Source organism: Hippocampus guttulatus, chromosome 23, assembly GCF_054856545.1.
Source record: "Hippocampus guttulatus isolate MCC_2025c chromosome 23, RoL_Hgut_1.0, whole genome shotgun sequence".
Classification (NCBI taxonomy): Eukaryota; Metazoa; Chordata; class Actinopteri; order Syngnathiformes; family Syngnathidae; genus Hippocampus; species Hippocampus guttulatus.
The window spans coordinates 2176814-2193057 of NC_141283.1; the positions used below are offsets into that span (position 1 = coordinate 2176814).

A 16244-nucleotide genomic window follows, 5' to 3' on the forward strand; every position below is an offset into this window, starting at 1 on the left:
ATCCATGGCAACAGCCATTTGGTCTCACCTCTCTGCGATGCATGCTGCCAAAGATGGGGCTCGAGGAAAATTCAAATGAAACTTTGGAAAAATACTCATCTTGACACATCAGCTTTCATGAGCTGTTATTCTAGGTTGCAAAAACAGTCAAGATGTAAAGAGGTAACTTTGGAAAGTTTTTTGTATGAGCAGAGCAGTGTTATTTTGCCACCTTTAATACAATTGTAAAAGACTGTTTAAAAGAGTGCAAACTACACCTAAAACGTAATGTTTTCTGTTGGCACTTTAATTATTCCCTCTCCGCTACTGCCTGTTCACGAAAGTGTGAAGCTGGCACCCTCTTGCGGTTCCATTCCTCCTGCACACACAAAATGAGCATTGCGGTCAAGTAAATAAAAGCAACAAAGTGGTTCGAAGTACCAACATGAAAAAACATCTGTCGTCAGTGAAAGAGTAACGAACATGGTCTATCTTTTACTGTCTTCGTGCTTCGAGCTTCATTACAAACTCCCTTCACATGTCCTTACACAGGCAGAATTTCAAAACAAATTTACGGGACTCGTTCTAATCATCCCTTTCCGAAAGTTGACCTTCAAGTTGACACGCAAATAACTAAAGAAACATCACATGGCACTTCCGTGTATAATACGTGTTTAATACGGCCCAGTAAGGTAGTCTGGGCGTCTTTGAGGGTTAGTCGTCCTCGTGGTGCGGTCGTCAGGAGCCTAATCATTTCCGGGTTATCTTGGCGCCATTTCACAAGGATTTGTGGGTAAGGGGTGTTACGTCAGGTGCCACCTACAGGGAGGGGGCGGGGGAGCCCATCAATTCAAGTCATGAAATAATTTACAATTACACCGGAGTGAACAATTAGGTTACGTTTGAAAGCTCACACATTTTTTTAGGCAAACATAAAATAGCTTGCCACGGTCCAAGTATTTATTGATGTTTTTTGGCAGGCACTTAGAGAAACTCCACACAGGAAGGCCGGAGCTGGAATCAAAACCAACACTGAGGCGGATGCGTCAACTAGTTGATCACCGCGCTTGCCCTATTTTCAAACAAGAAAATGTTCCAATCACGTTAGCCAGGTGGTCCAAAAAAAGCTCTATTGTGAGGCAAAGTGAAGCAACGCAGGACCATATCCACAAATGTTTGGTGAAGAGCGCCATCTGCTGGCAAGGAGTTGTTTTTTTTAATGCATGCACATAACGTGGGCCCACACAAAAGTCACACACGAAAGCCAAGCGGCACTTTTCAACAGTTTATTGACATGTGTAGAGCGATTGTCTGTGCACCATTCGGTTACAGAGGAATACGATTGTAAAATAATAATAATAAAAAAGGAGCTGTACATGGTTTGTAGATCTTGAAAAATGCATAATAAAAAAGTGAGGTGGGTTCACGGTTTAATACATGTGGGAGGCTTCAAATGAAGGTCAAATGACACATCATGTTGCTAAAGAAGTGCTAAACAATTAAAAGTAAATACTGTTTCTGCATCTAGTAGAAGCTACATGTGAAAACTAAAAGACTGAATTCGATAATGAACACCTAAAAGTAAATGAAAATAGGAATCTAAAACTAAAAAACAGGTGCCCCAACAGTTCTTCCATCCACATGCCAACACTGTATACGACGTTTTATTTATTTTTTGGCAGGTTCGCGCAAAGTTAGATTATTTTATTAAAACCCGTAAATAGCTGGATACTGTCTACAGTAGCAGATAAATGCTCTCACGTTTGAAGTGAAATCACTCTGTCCCACACTAAATCCTGAGTGACAATAACCATTAAAAAATAAAATTATAAACCAAGCTCAAATTGTGGAACACGCAATGGTATCTCAATGGTGAAAATTTGGAGTCTGATCCAAAATTCTGGAAAAAAAAATTGGCATCGAATATTGTACAAATTTTACGGCTGATGCTGCGGGTGAATTTGGTGCACTTTTCCACTGTAAGAAAGCGCACGAAAACGTGTTAGCGTATTTTAGCTCAAAATTGAACAGAAAGTCAGCCATTTCCAAATACAAGTGGTTTCAATTGTAAATGTTATCAACCAAACCATGGTAACACTTTTTTTTTTTTTTGGTTTGCATCAAGCATTTTCAAAATGTTGAATGGAATTCGAACTCAAGATTTTGTTCCGTGGTTCATATGTCGGCAACGACGCTGTGCTGGCTTTGTGAGTGAGCAACAAGCTGGAAAACGCATGTGTGACATAAAACAAAGAAAGGTGGGCTGAATTTCTCTTATGCTGCAGCAGAGTTGGCGGCAAATATTCGTAGCATTACAGTACAAAGTGTGTGACTCCCACTTCCAAACATTGGTCAAGTATGAGGATTTTTTTTTCTTCTCTTCTATTTTTGCACATTGAACAGCCGAAGAAAACTCGGAAGACATCTTAAGTCGTCAAACACCCAGCGTGATTTCAAAAGGCGGTGGAGACTGGAACGTAATTTTGAAGTGCAGCGTACATACTGTGTGTGTACATGCAAGTGACACACACACACACACACACACACACACACACGAGTGTATCCACTCTTCCATACATAGTTATTATATTCAAGCTTGGGGGGGGGGGTGCTACACTGTCATATTCACTTACAAAAATAGTATCACAATATAGACCATTCAATAAGAGCACCAGGGAGGCTAATACACACATAGCCTGTATGGTCGGCTACATTCAATGTCCGAGCAATGGCAGCACTGTGTCAATGTATGTATCTTTTTTTTTTTTTTTTTTGTCTGAGCGAGAGAGAGAGCGAGAGCGAGAGAGAGACAGTGTTGACACATTTTCACACTCATGGGCTCTGCTACGTCTAACACATCCCAGACCATACGCTGCTCTTCCACCAAGTTGAACAACTGAATCCGATACAAAAATAGGCTATGTATTTATATATATATATGGATATATCTGTTTTTACCTAAACACTAGACCATATTTCCTAACAAAATAACTTTTCTTTGACACACAATGTAGTAGAGGGGGGGGGGGGGGGGGGGTTGTTTGTTTTTTTTGCTTTGGACACACCGACACAGTCACATACTTGAAAAAGGAACCCTGATATCAGTGGTGGAGAAACCAGAAGTGTGTTGGGTATTAATCAGAATGTAATAATATATTTGTATTGTTTTCAGATTTTAAAATTAGGGACATGGATATGATAAGAGTCTGCCCAGACAAAACATATCATAAAGGGGGGAGGCGACCGCCGCTAGTCTAGCGCTTGGCTAAAACCTAGCGTGAGATCTTAGCTTATACAAGAACGAGTGGTGTTATTGCTTCAGGGAGTTTGGTGTGTATGTGTGTGTGTGTGTGTAAAGTGGATCTTACCAAGTTTGTTGGGAGTCCAAGCCCTTGTTTATACTCGATCTGCTTGATGATGGGCTTGATATCTGGTTCAGGCGCATACTGTACAGAGGCCCCCTGTTTGACGGCCGTTGAATGGCACCCATTTTTAAATCGAAAGAATCGAAAATGCTATTCCTGTAGAAAAGGAATGTGAACACTGCAGTGCTGACGCTGAACAATGAATGAGAAATGTTGGGAAACTTTAAGGAATGTGAATGTGCAGGATATTCTTCAGCATGTGAATTGCATCAGAAAAATGGTGGACCAGTATGAATAAATATAAAGAATTTTGGTGCGGAGTATCGTGATTTTACCTTAGTGCGAGTGTTCCGTTCAAAATAGAGTAAAAACGTCCGTCCACATCACCTCCGTTGTAGGGGTCAAAGCCCCCCACGAGTATGCTCTTAAACATCTGCTGGCTTTCATTCCACAAAAGGTGACGCGCTACAAAGCATCATGTGAGCACGGAGATCTCGTTGCCCTGCTACAGTGCTACAAAAAAAAACCATCATGACTTATTAAAACTTTTTTTTTTTCTTTACGAGACGGTCCAGCTTGTGCGGGATGAAAACCAGCAGACTCGAGGTGCGCAGACTTCTGAGGTAATGAGTGAGCGTTTCGATCATTCTGTCATGTTGAGTTGAGTTGCCGAAAGTCCAGATCCTCAATCCATCACCAAATCCAGAATGAGAAATAAGGGAAGGAGCTGCATACGGTTAAAAAAAAAAAGGAGGAAGGGAACTTTGTGTCGCGGCTAGTCGATGGGACCCTGGAAGATGAGCCGCGTCCACCCGGGGGTGCTGAGGGCGGCAGAGCAGAAGGGGCACACGGGTCTGAAGGCGTGCGTCCCGTGGGGCAGCGGGGTGTCCGCCCAGTACCTGGTTGTCCTCTCTGAGCACACGTGGCCACACGGTACAAAGGCGTACGTGGGGGCGTCGGCGTCCACGTACACGGCCGGCTCGCAGCCCAGCCACAGGGGCACGTAGGGGCCCACGCTGCGGCACAACGGGCATTCGCGCCGCGTGGTGGAGCCCTCGCCTTCTAACAGCTCTTCTTCGCCCCCCTCGGACCTCTGGCCCCAGTCGTGGCGTCCGTGGACGTGGCCGCAGGTGAGGTAGACCCAAGGCTGACGTTCTTCAAGGCTGAAATTACAATGTCTTATATCCACGTTTTTTTTTTGTTTTGTTTTCATTTTTCGTATCACGTCCATAAAATGGCTGAATGGATCATCAACAACCTACACCTCTTCAGTCATTTTATAATCGCCTTGGCGAAGGTTTTAGCTTGTCACCGTCTGTGGGCCGTACCTGTGGCTGCGCGGCAGGCTGGGAAAGGCAAGCGTGCTGAGACCCACGGGACACTGCGGCCGCGACGCATTCAGCTCTTGGCGTAGCGCCTCCAGGTGGCGCAGGGTGGGAGCGCGCATGAGGCCCTCGCCCGTGCGCCACAGCAGGGTGGCGCCACACAGGTCCACGAGTGAGCCGTCGCGCAGCGCACTGCTCTCGCCTTCCGCCTGGAGAAGGGCAGCACACATTAAAGGTGTAATGAATGGTTTTTTTCAAAGTATGAATGTGAAACACATTCTTGCTGCTGGAGGCTGTAAAATTCCCCAGTGTGGGACAAATAAAGGATATCTTATCTTATCTTAACGTTTGACATTTTCCGGACATTATATCTCGCCGAAGCCATTCCTTATGGAAGGATTTAAACTGGCGCACAAAAAAAAGAATGTGGCTGCTTCCAACGTGCATTTTGGTTGAGTTTTGGGGAGTCATGCTAGGACCCCTAAACTATATTTGAAAACAAATTCAACTTGTAAGAGAAAGCATCGCTATCTTATGAGAACGTTCCACTTCCACTTCCTCCCTTCCATACCACAAACCGATTGTATGATCCAAATACACGTACCGTTTCACCCCCCCCCCAACCATAAAAACAAATCAATCCAGAAATGGACGACTCACGAGTTTGCCTCGGCAGGGCCCGGAACGAGTCTCCCGCAGGGTGTAGACGTCGCCACACACAGAGATCTCCCGCCACAGACCCTGTTTGGGGTCCTCGGGGAAGCCGTCGGGGTGCATGACTAGCACGCCGTTGGTGGTCAGGCCGTCCATGTGGCCGTCTGGGTTCTTCCACTTGGTCGCCTTCTCCTGCGGCGGCACATGCGCAATTACTTACACAATCCTTTAATTAAGCAAGCGAATTCAAAACCTGCGCAAAACGACTTGCCGCACCCCTAAGAAGATATTTTTGGAGGAGTCAAAGCCGGCGGCGTAGATGCGCGCCGTGTACGGCGGGTGGCGCTCACACACCACGCGGCAGGCAAAACGTGAGATGGTGCTGGGGGCTATGGAAGGGTCCTCGCCCTCCTTCACACCCCCAGAGGTGTCCGTCACCACAAAGTCAATGGGACTCTCTGTGGAGCGTCCAATCTGTGGTAAACACATGAGGGACAAAAAAAAAAAGCACTTGATATCAAAACAGCTTTGTAACTTTTGAATGTTATTTCCCATTGACTTAAACTTACACGCAAAAGAAATTAGGAAAAAAAAACTAATAATTGTGGAAATTGGGAATAGGCAAGTACCGACAACAGGTATTTTATTGAGCCAATGCCGGCCTTATTTTGAAGTATCGTGTAGTCACGACGGTTGCCGATAACAGCCACAGATACTTAAGCCACATGGTCCATATGTGCATCAAAATTTATATCAATGCAGGGAATATAAAAATTATTATTATTGCAAAGAGACAACGGTTGAAAAATTTGCTACCATAGCAACGCTGACAGTTTCGAAAACGATCAGTTAATTCAATGAACCTGAATTAACTGATTAACTCGATTAATCGTCCAGCTCAAACACACAGTTTAAGTCACATCAACCATCATTCTCGACATCCAACCAATAATCAACAGGACATAACAGCCTATTGCGAGACGTGAATCGACACATTACCTGGAACATGTCGGTGTTGCTGTCGTGGCAATACTCGACGACCACCGTCTGGTTGCGGGACAGCGTGAAGGAGATGCTGTGCTGCCCCCTGCTGTGCACAGCCTGTAACGAAGCGAGTGGCCAGCGTGAGTCAAGTGACCTTTATTAGCCTGTGGCTCATTAACATCACCGAGGAGACAATTAGCATCAATACAGGTTCGTCCATTTTGTTGCGGTGGTGACCAGAAGGACACAAACACACACACACACACACACACACACCTTGCTGTCCTGCGGCGTGTTGAGGATGTGCACGGCGCTGGGCTTGACGCCATTGGCCTTGGCGCGTCGGTACAGGGCGAAGCGGCTCTTTCGGCGCCCGCGGTCGCCGCTGGGAAGAGAGCCATTGTACCTGATGATGGCGAAGAAGGAAGACGATGGTTTGAACGGTTATTTATCGAGTATTTATCTTTTAATCAAATGCTGTGCTGATCTCAAAATCCAAGTGGTGCAACGCTGCTAATGGCGTATGTTCGTTATTACGGTTATCGAGAAGATTGAGCGACACAAAAAAAAATTGCGCAAGACCCTCGACCACGCGATCAAAAATGTACTCAACCGACATATTCGTCAGTGGCAGTAAACGGTTGGAATCCAGTTGAACCCCACAGCAGTGAGTTAAGGAAGGCAAAATGCTCAGAGAGAGAGAGAGAGAAAATCTGGGATGTGGATTTAATCTCGTCTATGTACAAGATATCAAAACGCAGTGGCTAAAAAAAGCTCGGCCCGCAAGTTCTTTTGAACCGAAATCAAAAGCTCCACTTGAGCTCGACCCTCAATGAGAATTCATCTCCTCAGTCGACGCGGCACAAAGATGACAAAACACCAGGCGGGCGTCACGGGCAGCGTTCGCAACAAAGAAAGCGTCAGCAAAGCCTGGATGTCGCCATTGGTGTTGATTCACCGTCTGACGCCGCTGTTTTTTTTTTTTTGGTGTTCTCGTGACACAAACGCCGCAGGAAGTGCCTGTGTCACAGATAAGAAGCGCTCGGGAAATCAACGTCATGGTTTCCACAAAAGATCAGCACCTTCGCCCTGGATGGGACTTTCCAAAATGTCAAACTTTGTCCACTGACCAAAAAGGGAGTTTGTGTGTGTGCCGCCAGAAACACACAGAAAATCTTTTTTCAATAGCTTCTGCACTCAGCCTGACATTTATGAGATAATTACGGGAAGTGAGAAGTGATTATAGTTGTGCATTGACAGTTGGTGACTAAAAACTCCCATTGGCTCAAATTCGATCTGAACTTCATTATGGGAAAATGGACTTGCGGATTTCATGCTGTACCAAATGCTTCACAAAAGCCGTACACAGTTTGCTCTTATTTTCTTTCTGAAGGCGATAAAAACACTTTCCGCGCCATCAGTTCAGGCAGAAGGCAGCACGGCAGCTTTCAGGCCGTTAATAATCAGCAGCGCGTTAAAACCTCGATGACAATCCTCCATTTGAAAGCAATTACTCCAGTGGGAAATAATGGTAATATGAATATGTTATATATCATTTTTATTCACCGTACGGGCGAAATTTAAAGTGCATGACATACCGTTGTGAAAGCAGGTGAACCAAAAGCGGTGACAAACAGGCAGTCGCGACCCCACGCAAACTCAAAGCAAGCGTAGAGCGGAATCAGTTTTGCGTTCGATGGCGACTCGTCGCTGCCGAGCAACGACCACAAAGAATGACAAAAAATAATAAAATAATAAATGCAATAAGCAAAGAGCAGGACGGAGACGATGGAAGGAGATTAAAAAAATTAAATTAAATAAGGCCAGAAACGAAACAGGGCTTGTGTGTGACGTACGACGCAAGCGGCGGCTTGTGTCCTGCATGCGCAAACATCATAAATCATACAGCATGAAATATTCACTCCCTCTGGACCCAGATTTTACCTCCAACACTCTCTCAACAACTGAGGGATACGGTGAGATAAGAAGGTGTAGAAGAGACAAAGCATGTTTATAATAGCAAAGACAGATTGCATGGTGTCCATGCTAACTAACGGTTAACGTGTGTTGGCAAGACGGCTCATGCGGCCGGCGTGGAAGACCGGCATTGACCACGCGCACGGTTGGCGTGACATCATCGAGGCTTACAGATGCAAGGTCAAAACACATAAGAGATGCGACCGAAAGGGAAAAGAGAGTCGCCGTGTTACCCGCTGAACATCTTCTGGATTGCCTCAAGCATTCCCACACGTGCAAGTGGACAAAACCATAATCTGGTCTTGGTGAAGTTTTGTAAAGTTCCTGTCAGACCCAGTTTGGAATATGCAACAGAGGTATGAGCCTCCTTTTTAAAACAGGATGGAGAATGAATTGAGAGATTGCCTGTACTTTGATAGCCATGCTGACTCAAGTCAGTAAAGCAAATGCAAGAAAAGCCAAAACATTGCCATCCAAAGCCTGAGCTGCACTGTATTTGTCTGCCTCTGTATGTTATGGGCTGGAAAATAGAAACACGTACAACATTTTGAGCTCATTTTTGTCATTCCTGGTTGCAAATGCCTAAATGGTGAGGGAATAGATGTCGTGGAAGACGACTCTTCCGTATTCAGATGTTCAGCCTGCGAGCAGGAAGGGGGTAGGGGGAAACAATAGGCCATTAGGTCAGTTATCTTTGGCACAGACAGGAAACTGTGTGGACCAAGAGGGACGTCTGAGCAAAACTGGCAGGGATGCAAGTGTGCGTATGTGTGTTGGGGGGTGGGGGCATCGAAGCTCCCAGCAGATTCCGCACCAGTCACGAAGAGGGGCTTTTCTCCTCCCACTACTACTCCACCATTGCACCGATCAGGATGAAACTTAACACAGCAGGAAAAAAAAATCAATAAAAAGACGACACTATAAAAAGCATGCACGCGGTCATGCATTTTTCAGACGGTCCCTACTTGGAGCCATAAAAGATACAGCATAGGATGACATCATCGGGATTCAGCCCCCCTCCGTCCCTGTCTCCCACTGTACACCTACAACCATTGATGAAAAAGTGTCTCCCGCTGCAGTTTTGTGTCAAATGGCCACGGAGTCTTTTTTTTCACCACGACACCTAAACGCACCACGCTCGAACAAGACAATCCGTGAGCTTTAAAGTTAGTTTTTAAAACGCGAATATCGACGATCGGGTAGCGGGAAACGTCGTCGGCTGCACAATAAATAATGAAATACAAGCACAGATAAATATTTGTACGTTTTAGTGTGTCTGAGGCGCCACGATGATGGAGCGGTTTCTCCATCCCACTCGTTTTTTTTTTACTACTTACCCCAAAATGACCAGCTCGCCGTATTTGATCGAGTCTTTAACGGGCACATCATCATCTGCGTCCTTTTTCGGTGAATTCATCAGTGAGGACTTGCTCCAGGAAATTGGATAAATATATTTTTTTAAGGGAAAAATGAGAGGGAAAAGACAGTCGAGTCGTCCTCGGCAGGGAGTACTACGGACCGATTAAACAATGCTAACACCCCCCTCGAAAGTGCATCGTTGAAGACCGTTGTGGGGGCTGCCTCTTCAGTCAAGTTGGGACACAGTCGGACAAAGTTTCACCGGACTTTTTGCCGAGTGTTGGACAGTTTTGGTCCGCCGGAGGAGCATCTTTTCGGGGATTGATAATAGTCAAGTGTTCCGTTAGCTTGTACCGAAATCTGTTCACTAGCAAAGCCAGAGATAACAACCGCTAGCAGCGGGGAGTGGGCCATACCACTAGCGGCGGGGTTAGTCCGGTGAACACATCTCGCTAAATTATACATTAAAACGAAAGCAAAATAAAACAAACCACGTATACGTGAATTTAATTAAGTTCTGAAAACTATTTTACTTTCATCCCCAAATAATTCTGCGTTTCTCATAATACACAATTCGAAGATAAACGACCCCCCCCCTTTTTTCAAAGAAGAAATGGTGATCGTGATGAGCTCTTCGCTTAGATTAAAATGAACCCATTTCTTCGCCAACTTTTTTTCTTGCTTGCAAAAAACAGACGTGAATTTCATCAGTCCCTTCTTAATAAAATGATTAAAACGTAATTTTATAATGCGTGAATCTTACGTGGTTGCGTGGGAAGGATATGGGTCAACAACATGCATCAGACACCTTCTCTTCCAGTCTGGAAGTCACGAGGGGGTTTGGGGGGAATCCATTCCTCTGCAAAACTGTTGAAAGCAGTATCCATTTTGGGTGCTATTTTTATTTTCTCGATTATACTCTCTTCAATGCATCAAAACGAGTGTTTGTTGAAGGTCTCGGGCACATACTCATACATACTAGTTAGCTGTTCACCACAAGAGGCCACTACACGTCAGTTAATTAGACTCAATTCTGAACACGTGTCTGTGAGCAAACCGTTCAGCATTTCCGCTCCACTGTTCTGTAACAATGCTGCAAATTTACATCAACTTTTTCCATCTATGACTTGATCAGTGAGGCTGGTTGAGGTCCAGAGCCACTTCAGGCAAAAGTCGGAGTCCGGCCACCACACTATGTCTTCCCAGCATTCCCTAACCGGGGTCGTCGTTTACAAACCTTGTTGGAATGTTCCCGTTTCAAAACAGAAAGCATCCCTGTTCACAACTGAAAACCGATCCTAAATGTCTCAAAAACATGCAAACACTGCAAATGCCGAAACGGCTGTTGTGGTGGGCCCAGACTGTGGAAACGTTACCGAGAAGACTCAGTGGCAAGTACAACCAAACAAAATGTAAACACCGAGTCTATAATAACGACCCCTTTAAATTATGAAAAAGAAATCCCTAATCGGACTCCTTTAAAGCACCGCACTTGATGAGTATATATGCTTGGGAGTGGGTCACTTTGGACATAATTTGGATGTCAGAAATTCACTCCATACATAGTAGTGTGACATGCTTCATCTCGTCTTTTCTTTTATGTTCTGGTCGCGTACTTTAACGTGTGCTGACTTGAGTGCATGTCCATGTGGTGTTGCTGTGACGCAAGGCCCATAGTACTAAATACAAGTGGATTTTCATTTGAGAAGGAAAAGGAACGCAATCATGCATGACTTCAATCAAGACGCTGATGCTAGCCACTAGCTGCAACTGTGCATCTTTCATTACATGGGTAGGCGGGGATATACCGGTAAGCAAAACTGCCTCAAAGCAGGGTTGCCTCGCAGTTCTAAGGTCCAAGGTTTTAAACTCGGCTCAGGGCTGTCTTTGCGCAGTTAGCTTTGTTCTTCCAGTGCTTGTGTGAGGTACATTTGGTGAAGATAATGTGGTTTAGACCATTCCTATGCATGTGGTACTGTTTATTTTATTCCATTAACTCATTCAGTGGCGGCCCGGTAGTCCAGTGGTTAGCACGTCGGCTTCACAGTGCGGAGGTACCGGGTTCGATTCCAGCTGCGGCCTCCCTGATTGGAGTTTGCATGTTCTCCCCGGGCCTGCGTGGGCTCCGGTTTCCTCCCACATTCCAAAAACATGCATGGCAGGCTGATTGGACGCTCTAAATTGTCCCTAGGTGTGAGTGTGGGCGTGGATGGTTGTTCGTCTCTGTGTGCCCTGCGATTGGCTGGCAACTGATTCAGGGTGTCCCCCGCCTACTGCCCGGAGACGGCTGGGATAGGCTCCAGCACCCCCCGCGACCCTAGTGAGGATCGAGCGATTCGGAAAATGGATGGATGGATAACTCATTCAGTACCAGCCAATTCTAGACCAAATCTGAAAAGCGTTTAAAAACGTCTTTGGGAGTGAATGAGTTAATTATGGGCGGCAGCCGAAGAACACGCAAACTTCACACGGGAGAGCCGGGACTCCAACTGTGAGGCAGACATGTTAACCGCTAGCACTATTATGTACATGCCAAAGATAAGTAGGTACACAGTACATTTGTTTAAGTCTATATGGTTTATATATTGACAGGCCATTTCAAGTTGAACATTGCCGCGGGTTTGTTTAGCGACATAAATTTAACTGTGCAAATACCCACAAGAACGTAGGCCTAACGACGTACACGCAGGGCTAATAAAGGAGCAACTCCGGAGACTTTCTGATGAAGTTTTAACGGGTTGGGACGCCACACGGTGACTAATCCACAGCGCAAACCCACCCACCGACGGACACACCCGTAAATTCTAAGTGAAAATCAACTGCAGTCAGTCAGCTCACTGGGGGCGAGTGATCAAGTGTTTGCTTTTAAATCGTGAGAGACGGCGGGTATAAAAAAAACCGGCAGGACCGGATGCGCCTCTACATTCTCGCTGTGGGATTAAGGTCACACCCTCCTCCACTAGTAGTACTCCTCTTTCCCTTGGCGGCTGGACCAGTGCCTCGTTTCACAAACCGAGTGAGAGCGATGAAGGCCGCGTCCAAACTCCCACCAGCTGAACTGCATTATTTCTGCTCACAATGAGAGCGCTCTGCGTCGCAGAGCAAAGTGACTCAACTTTTCTGACTGGTCATTGTTATGTCATCAAAGGAGAATTTTTGTCCTCGCTGAGGTCACAGTAGAGAGGTAAAAGTGGAGTTGCTAAAGGATACTTATCGCCAGTGGACTTTGTTGACATCTACGCACAACAAAAACAGTGACAGACACATGACCATCCGTGTAAAAAGTTTGACATCCACCGTTGCAGTGAATCCTGAAATGGAGCGACGTTTTCACAATTAGACAGCGCGGATATCTTCACTCATTCACTCCCAAAGACGTTTTTAAACGTCTTTTCAGACTTGGTCCAGAATTGGCCGGTACTGAATGAGTTAAAGAAGCAGAAAGACGGGGGTGGTCTTTGATGTATACTTAGTCGAGGCAACTTGAACGTGACGCGGCCATCTGCCGCTGAGTCTTTTGTCGTGGTTGCCGTGGAGATGAGCGCAAACAAAGAAAAGGTTTTTCTCTTGACGTGCTTCCGAAAGGGATTGGCAATGCTGGGTGGAAAACGAGTGGATTTCTTTGCATACAAAATAATATCATCAGGTTTGTGTTTGTCTGTGTCAGTGCCAATGATCGCTCAGCATATTCCTGCGGGGGCACAACGAAACAGGCCTGTGGTCATTATTGGCTCCCGACGGGCAAACTAATTGCATACACACGCACAATATGGACACAATCAAGTGGAGAAAATGCCTTTGTAGTAGTAGCTACTCGCTAACAGGCACGCCTTTTTTGAGTTGGCATGTGACTCCACGTGGGCCTTGTTAAAGTTACGACGAGATCACGTGTGCTGGGAAGATAAAAGACATTTGTCAGGTTGCTCGCTGTCACACAAACAAACACAACGACACGAAAGCCACCCACGTGCGCGACAACACAACAGACGGCTCATGAGTTGCAGTGTTTTACTTTTGGCTCGTCGTGGCGAATTTGGGGGAAACCAAACACTTCAGTTGGCACATAAATAGTTTCAAAACACTTTCAAACGTTTTTGTGACTGCTATTTACAAAGGCATATTAGCCATGATGTTGCCTAGCTGTTAGCTGCAAGTTAGCGAGGCGGATACACTTCCAGTCCCTTACCTCAGGGAGGGTTGGAATTAAGATTATTTTCCAAAATCGTTTAGCCACACTCAAAGCTTTTTCTTGTCCATTTTCTGTCCCCCAACACGGGACACATTTTGAGACCCCGTTTCTCTCACCAAATGTGGTTCTACAGGAAATTCTCACATTCCAAGCAGTAACGACAAGTGGGCTTGGGGGGGGGGGGGGGGCGGACGTCTAATCATCAAAACTATTTAATGAGAGAACTGCCTGCACTTGCTCGATGGTTTCCTGTCTGGCCGAGTGAATAAAGAACTGAAGCAAGATTACAATCAGAAGTGAGGAAGTGGCAAATGAGAGTATTGTCTGAGGGCAGGTCCAAAAGTGCGGCCCGGTGGTCATTTTAGGGTCGGCGGCTCTTTTAAGTCTCTATTTTATTCATATATTTCACTACTTGTTAGCAGACCAGTCAAAAAGGAAAAAAAAGTGCAAAGGCACATATAAAAACTGTGGCCGCACACATTTACTGAAGCCTTAACTATGCACTTCCGTAGTGTTAACTTTCACCAAGCTCTGCCGTAAAGCAGGATGACAAAGACGGTGTCATTAAAGCGCTTTGAACTTTTCAGATCACAAATACAATCCAAAAATATCCGCATAAAGAATTTAAAACAAAAACCAAATATGTGAGACAGAAATGCTAAAATATTTTCTGCAATAATACAAGAAAAAAAATAAAAATACAACCACTAATAATACTGAAATATTAGCTGCAAAATACAGAATAATTTGGCGCCCCTCCCAAAAGAATTACCAGGAGAAAAACTGTGCGAAAAAATGTCAATATAATAGTATGTAATAATATATTTTTTTTCATCACAAAAATATTCACCCTTTCAGGGACAGTGGACAATTGATCAGATTACAGGGTGCATGAAATATTGGTGAAAAAATTTTCCAGACTGCTTATCCTCACTACCCACCCAAAAAATACTGGCACAAAAACTCATGCTAGCACAATCTATGGGGCAAGAAGCAGCCAATTGGTCAGAAACAAACATGCATTCACGCTCACATTCACGCCGATGAACAATTTGGAGTCTTCAGTCACGCTAGCATGATTTGGGGATGTGGGAGGAAGCCAGAGCTAACTCCCCACAAGATGAAATTTAAACATGCACGCTTATGACCACTACGCTACCGTGTTGCCTACAAATTATTTTTTTATTTTTTTGCAAAAAGCCCTTGCAGTTTGGCGCAGGCTTGGGCTGCCTTGGAGGAGGTCAGCGCTCAACTGAGTCACGGTGTGTGGCGTTCAAAAGGCCACCGCAGCTGACGCCGAGTCGACAAACAACAGTGACAATACAATTGATTCCCAGCAAGCGCTGGAAAGCGGAGGGCCGGCAAGCTGCGGCATTCGTGCGAGTCAGCGGCAGGTCAAACTTCAAGAGAACAAACACGGCCTTTCCAAACGCATGGCAGATAGCGAGCCAGCATTCCCAGGGCAGAGGAATTCTTGACCTGATGATCTTTATACACAGACACGGAGAGGTTTTTTTTCTCTCAGCTGCGTTTATCCACCTGCTTTGTGAGGTTTGAAGCCGAAACTGAGCAACAAGTTTTGCAAGAGTGTGCAGCAACAATTCACACCTGCCTCTTTTTTTTTCTCGCTAAGAGCGCAGAAGCTCACATTGGTTTGTAACATTTTGTGATTTGTGAGATATTCCATTGACGCCGATATTTAAAAAAAAAAAAAAGAAAAAGAATTGCCAGCGACTATTTTTAAAATTAAATATTAGAAATACAGATGGACACTTCAATCAATTTGGGAAAAAAAACTTTTATACGTTCTGAATTTTTAAAAATCTTTTTGTTCAATAAAAAAAAAAACCAGGATATCAGACAACACATTCCAAATTGTCAAATAATTTTAAATAAAGATGACAAATGTATTTTTGTTACTTTTATATACAGTATATATATATACATATACATATATATTAACGATGTATTTTTATTTCATAGTCACTGTATATTAAACATGAATTTATTTTCAAATTTGGGGATTTTTTTTAAATAAAAATTTGAACCTCACGTTTAAAAAGGTTTCTTAGATGGCTTTTTTTTAAGGCGTACCCTTTATATAAAACAACTATTAAAACCACATGGAGAATTTATCACTTCCCGATTACGACACGCGTGACTGCTTTCATTTAAGTTATCACGCTCCCCAACTACCGCGTGCCGCGCACGCGTTAAGGCCTTTCAACAAATGTCGCCTCGAAACAACTTCTGAGCTCACTTCCACATCCGACGTGCGTGGCCTCTTCCGAAGCGAAGTGGTTAAAGCTGACTTGTCATCATTTATTCTCGGCGCGAGGCATGGAAGTGACTCACGAGTCTCGAACACGATGTCACTTCCTTTGGTGGAAAAAGGTGACACTTCTGCAGTGG

The 16244-nt window shown here is 44.8% G+C and overlaps 1 protein-coding gene across 1 annotated transcript; it reads right to left on the minus strand.

Moving 5' to 3' along the window:
* Positions 1 to 1251: 1251 nt before the first annotated feature.
* Positions 1252 to 10042, minus strand: LOC147185675 (E3 ubiquitin-protein ligase pellino homolog 2-like). Its single transcript, XM_086104408.1, has 7 exons — positions 9622 to 10042; positions 6584 to 6713; positions 6323 to 6424; positions 5600 to 5797; positions 5330 to 5515; positions 4673 to 4878; positions 1252 to 4507 (listed from the first exon to the last, which is right to left on the minus strand). The coding sequence occupies exons 1-7, from the start codon at positions 9699 to 9701 to the stop codon at positions 4120 to 4122; spliced, it is 1290 nt and encodes a 429-aa protein (XP_085960534.1). The 5' UTR covers positions 9702 to 10042; the 3' UTR covers positions 1252 to 4119.
* Positions 10043 to 16244: the final 6202 nt, after the last annotated feature.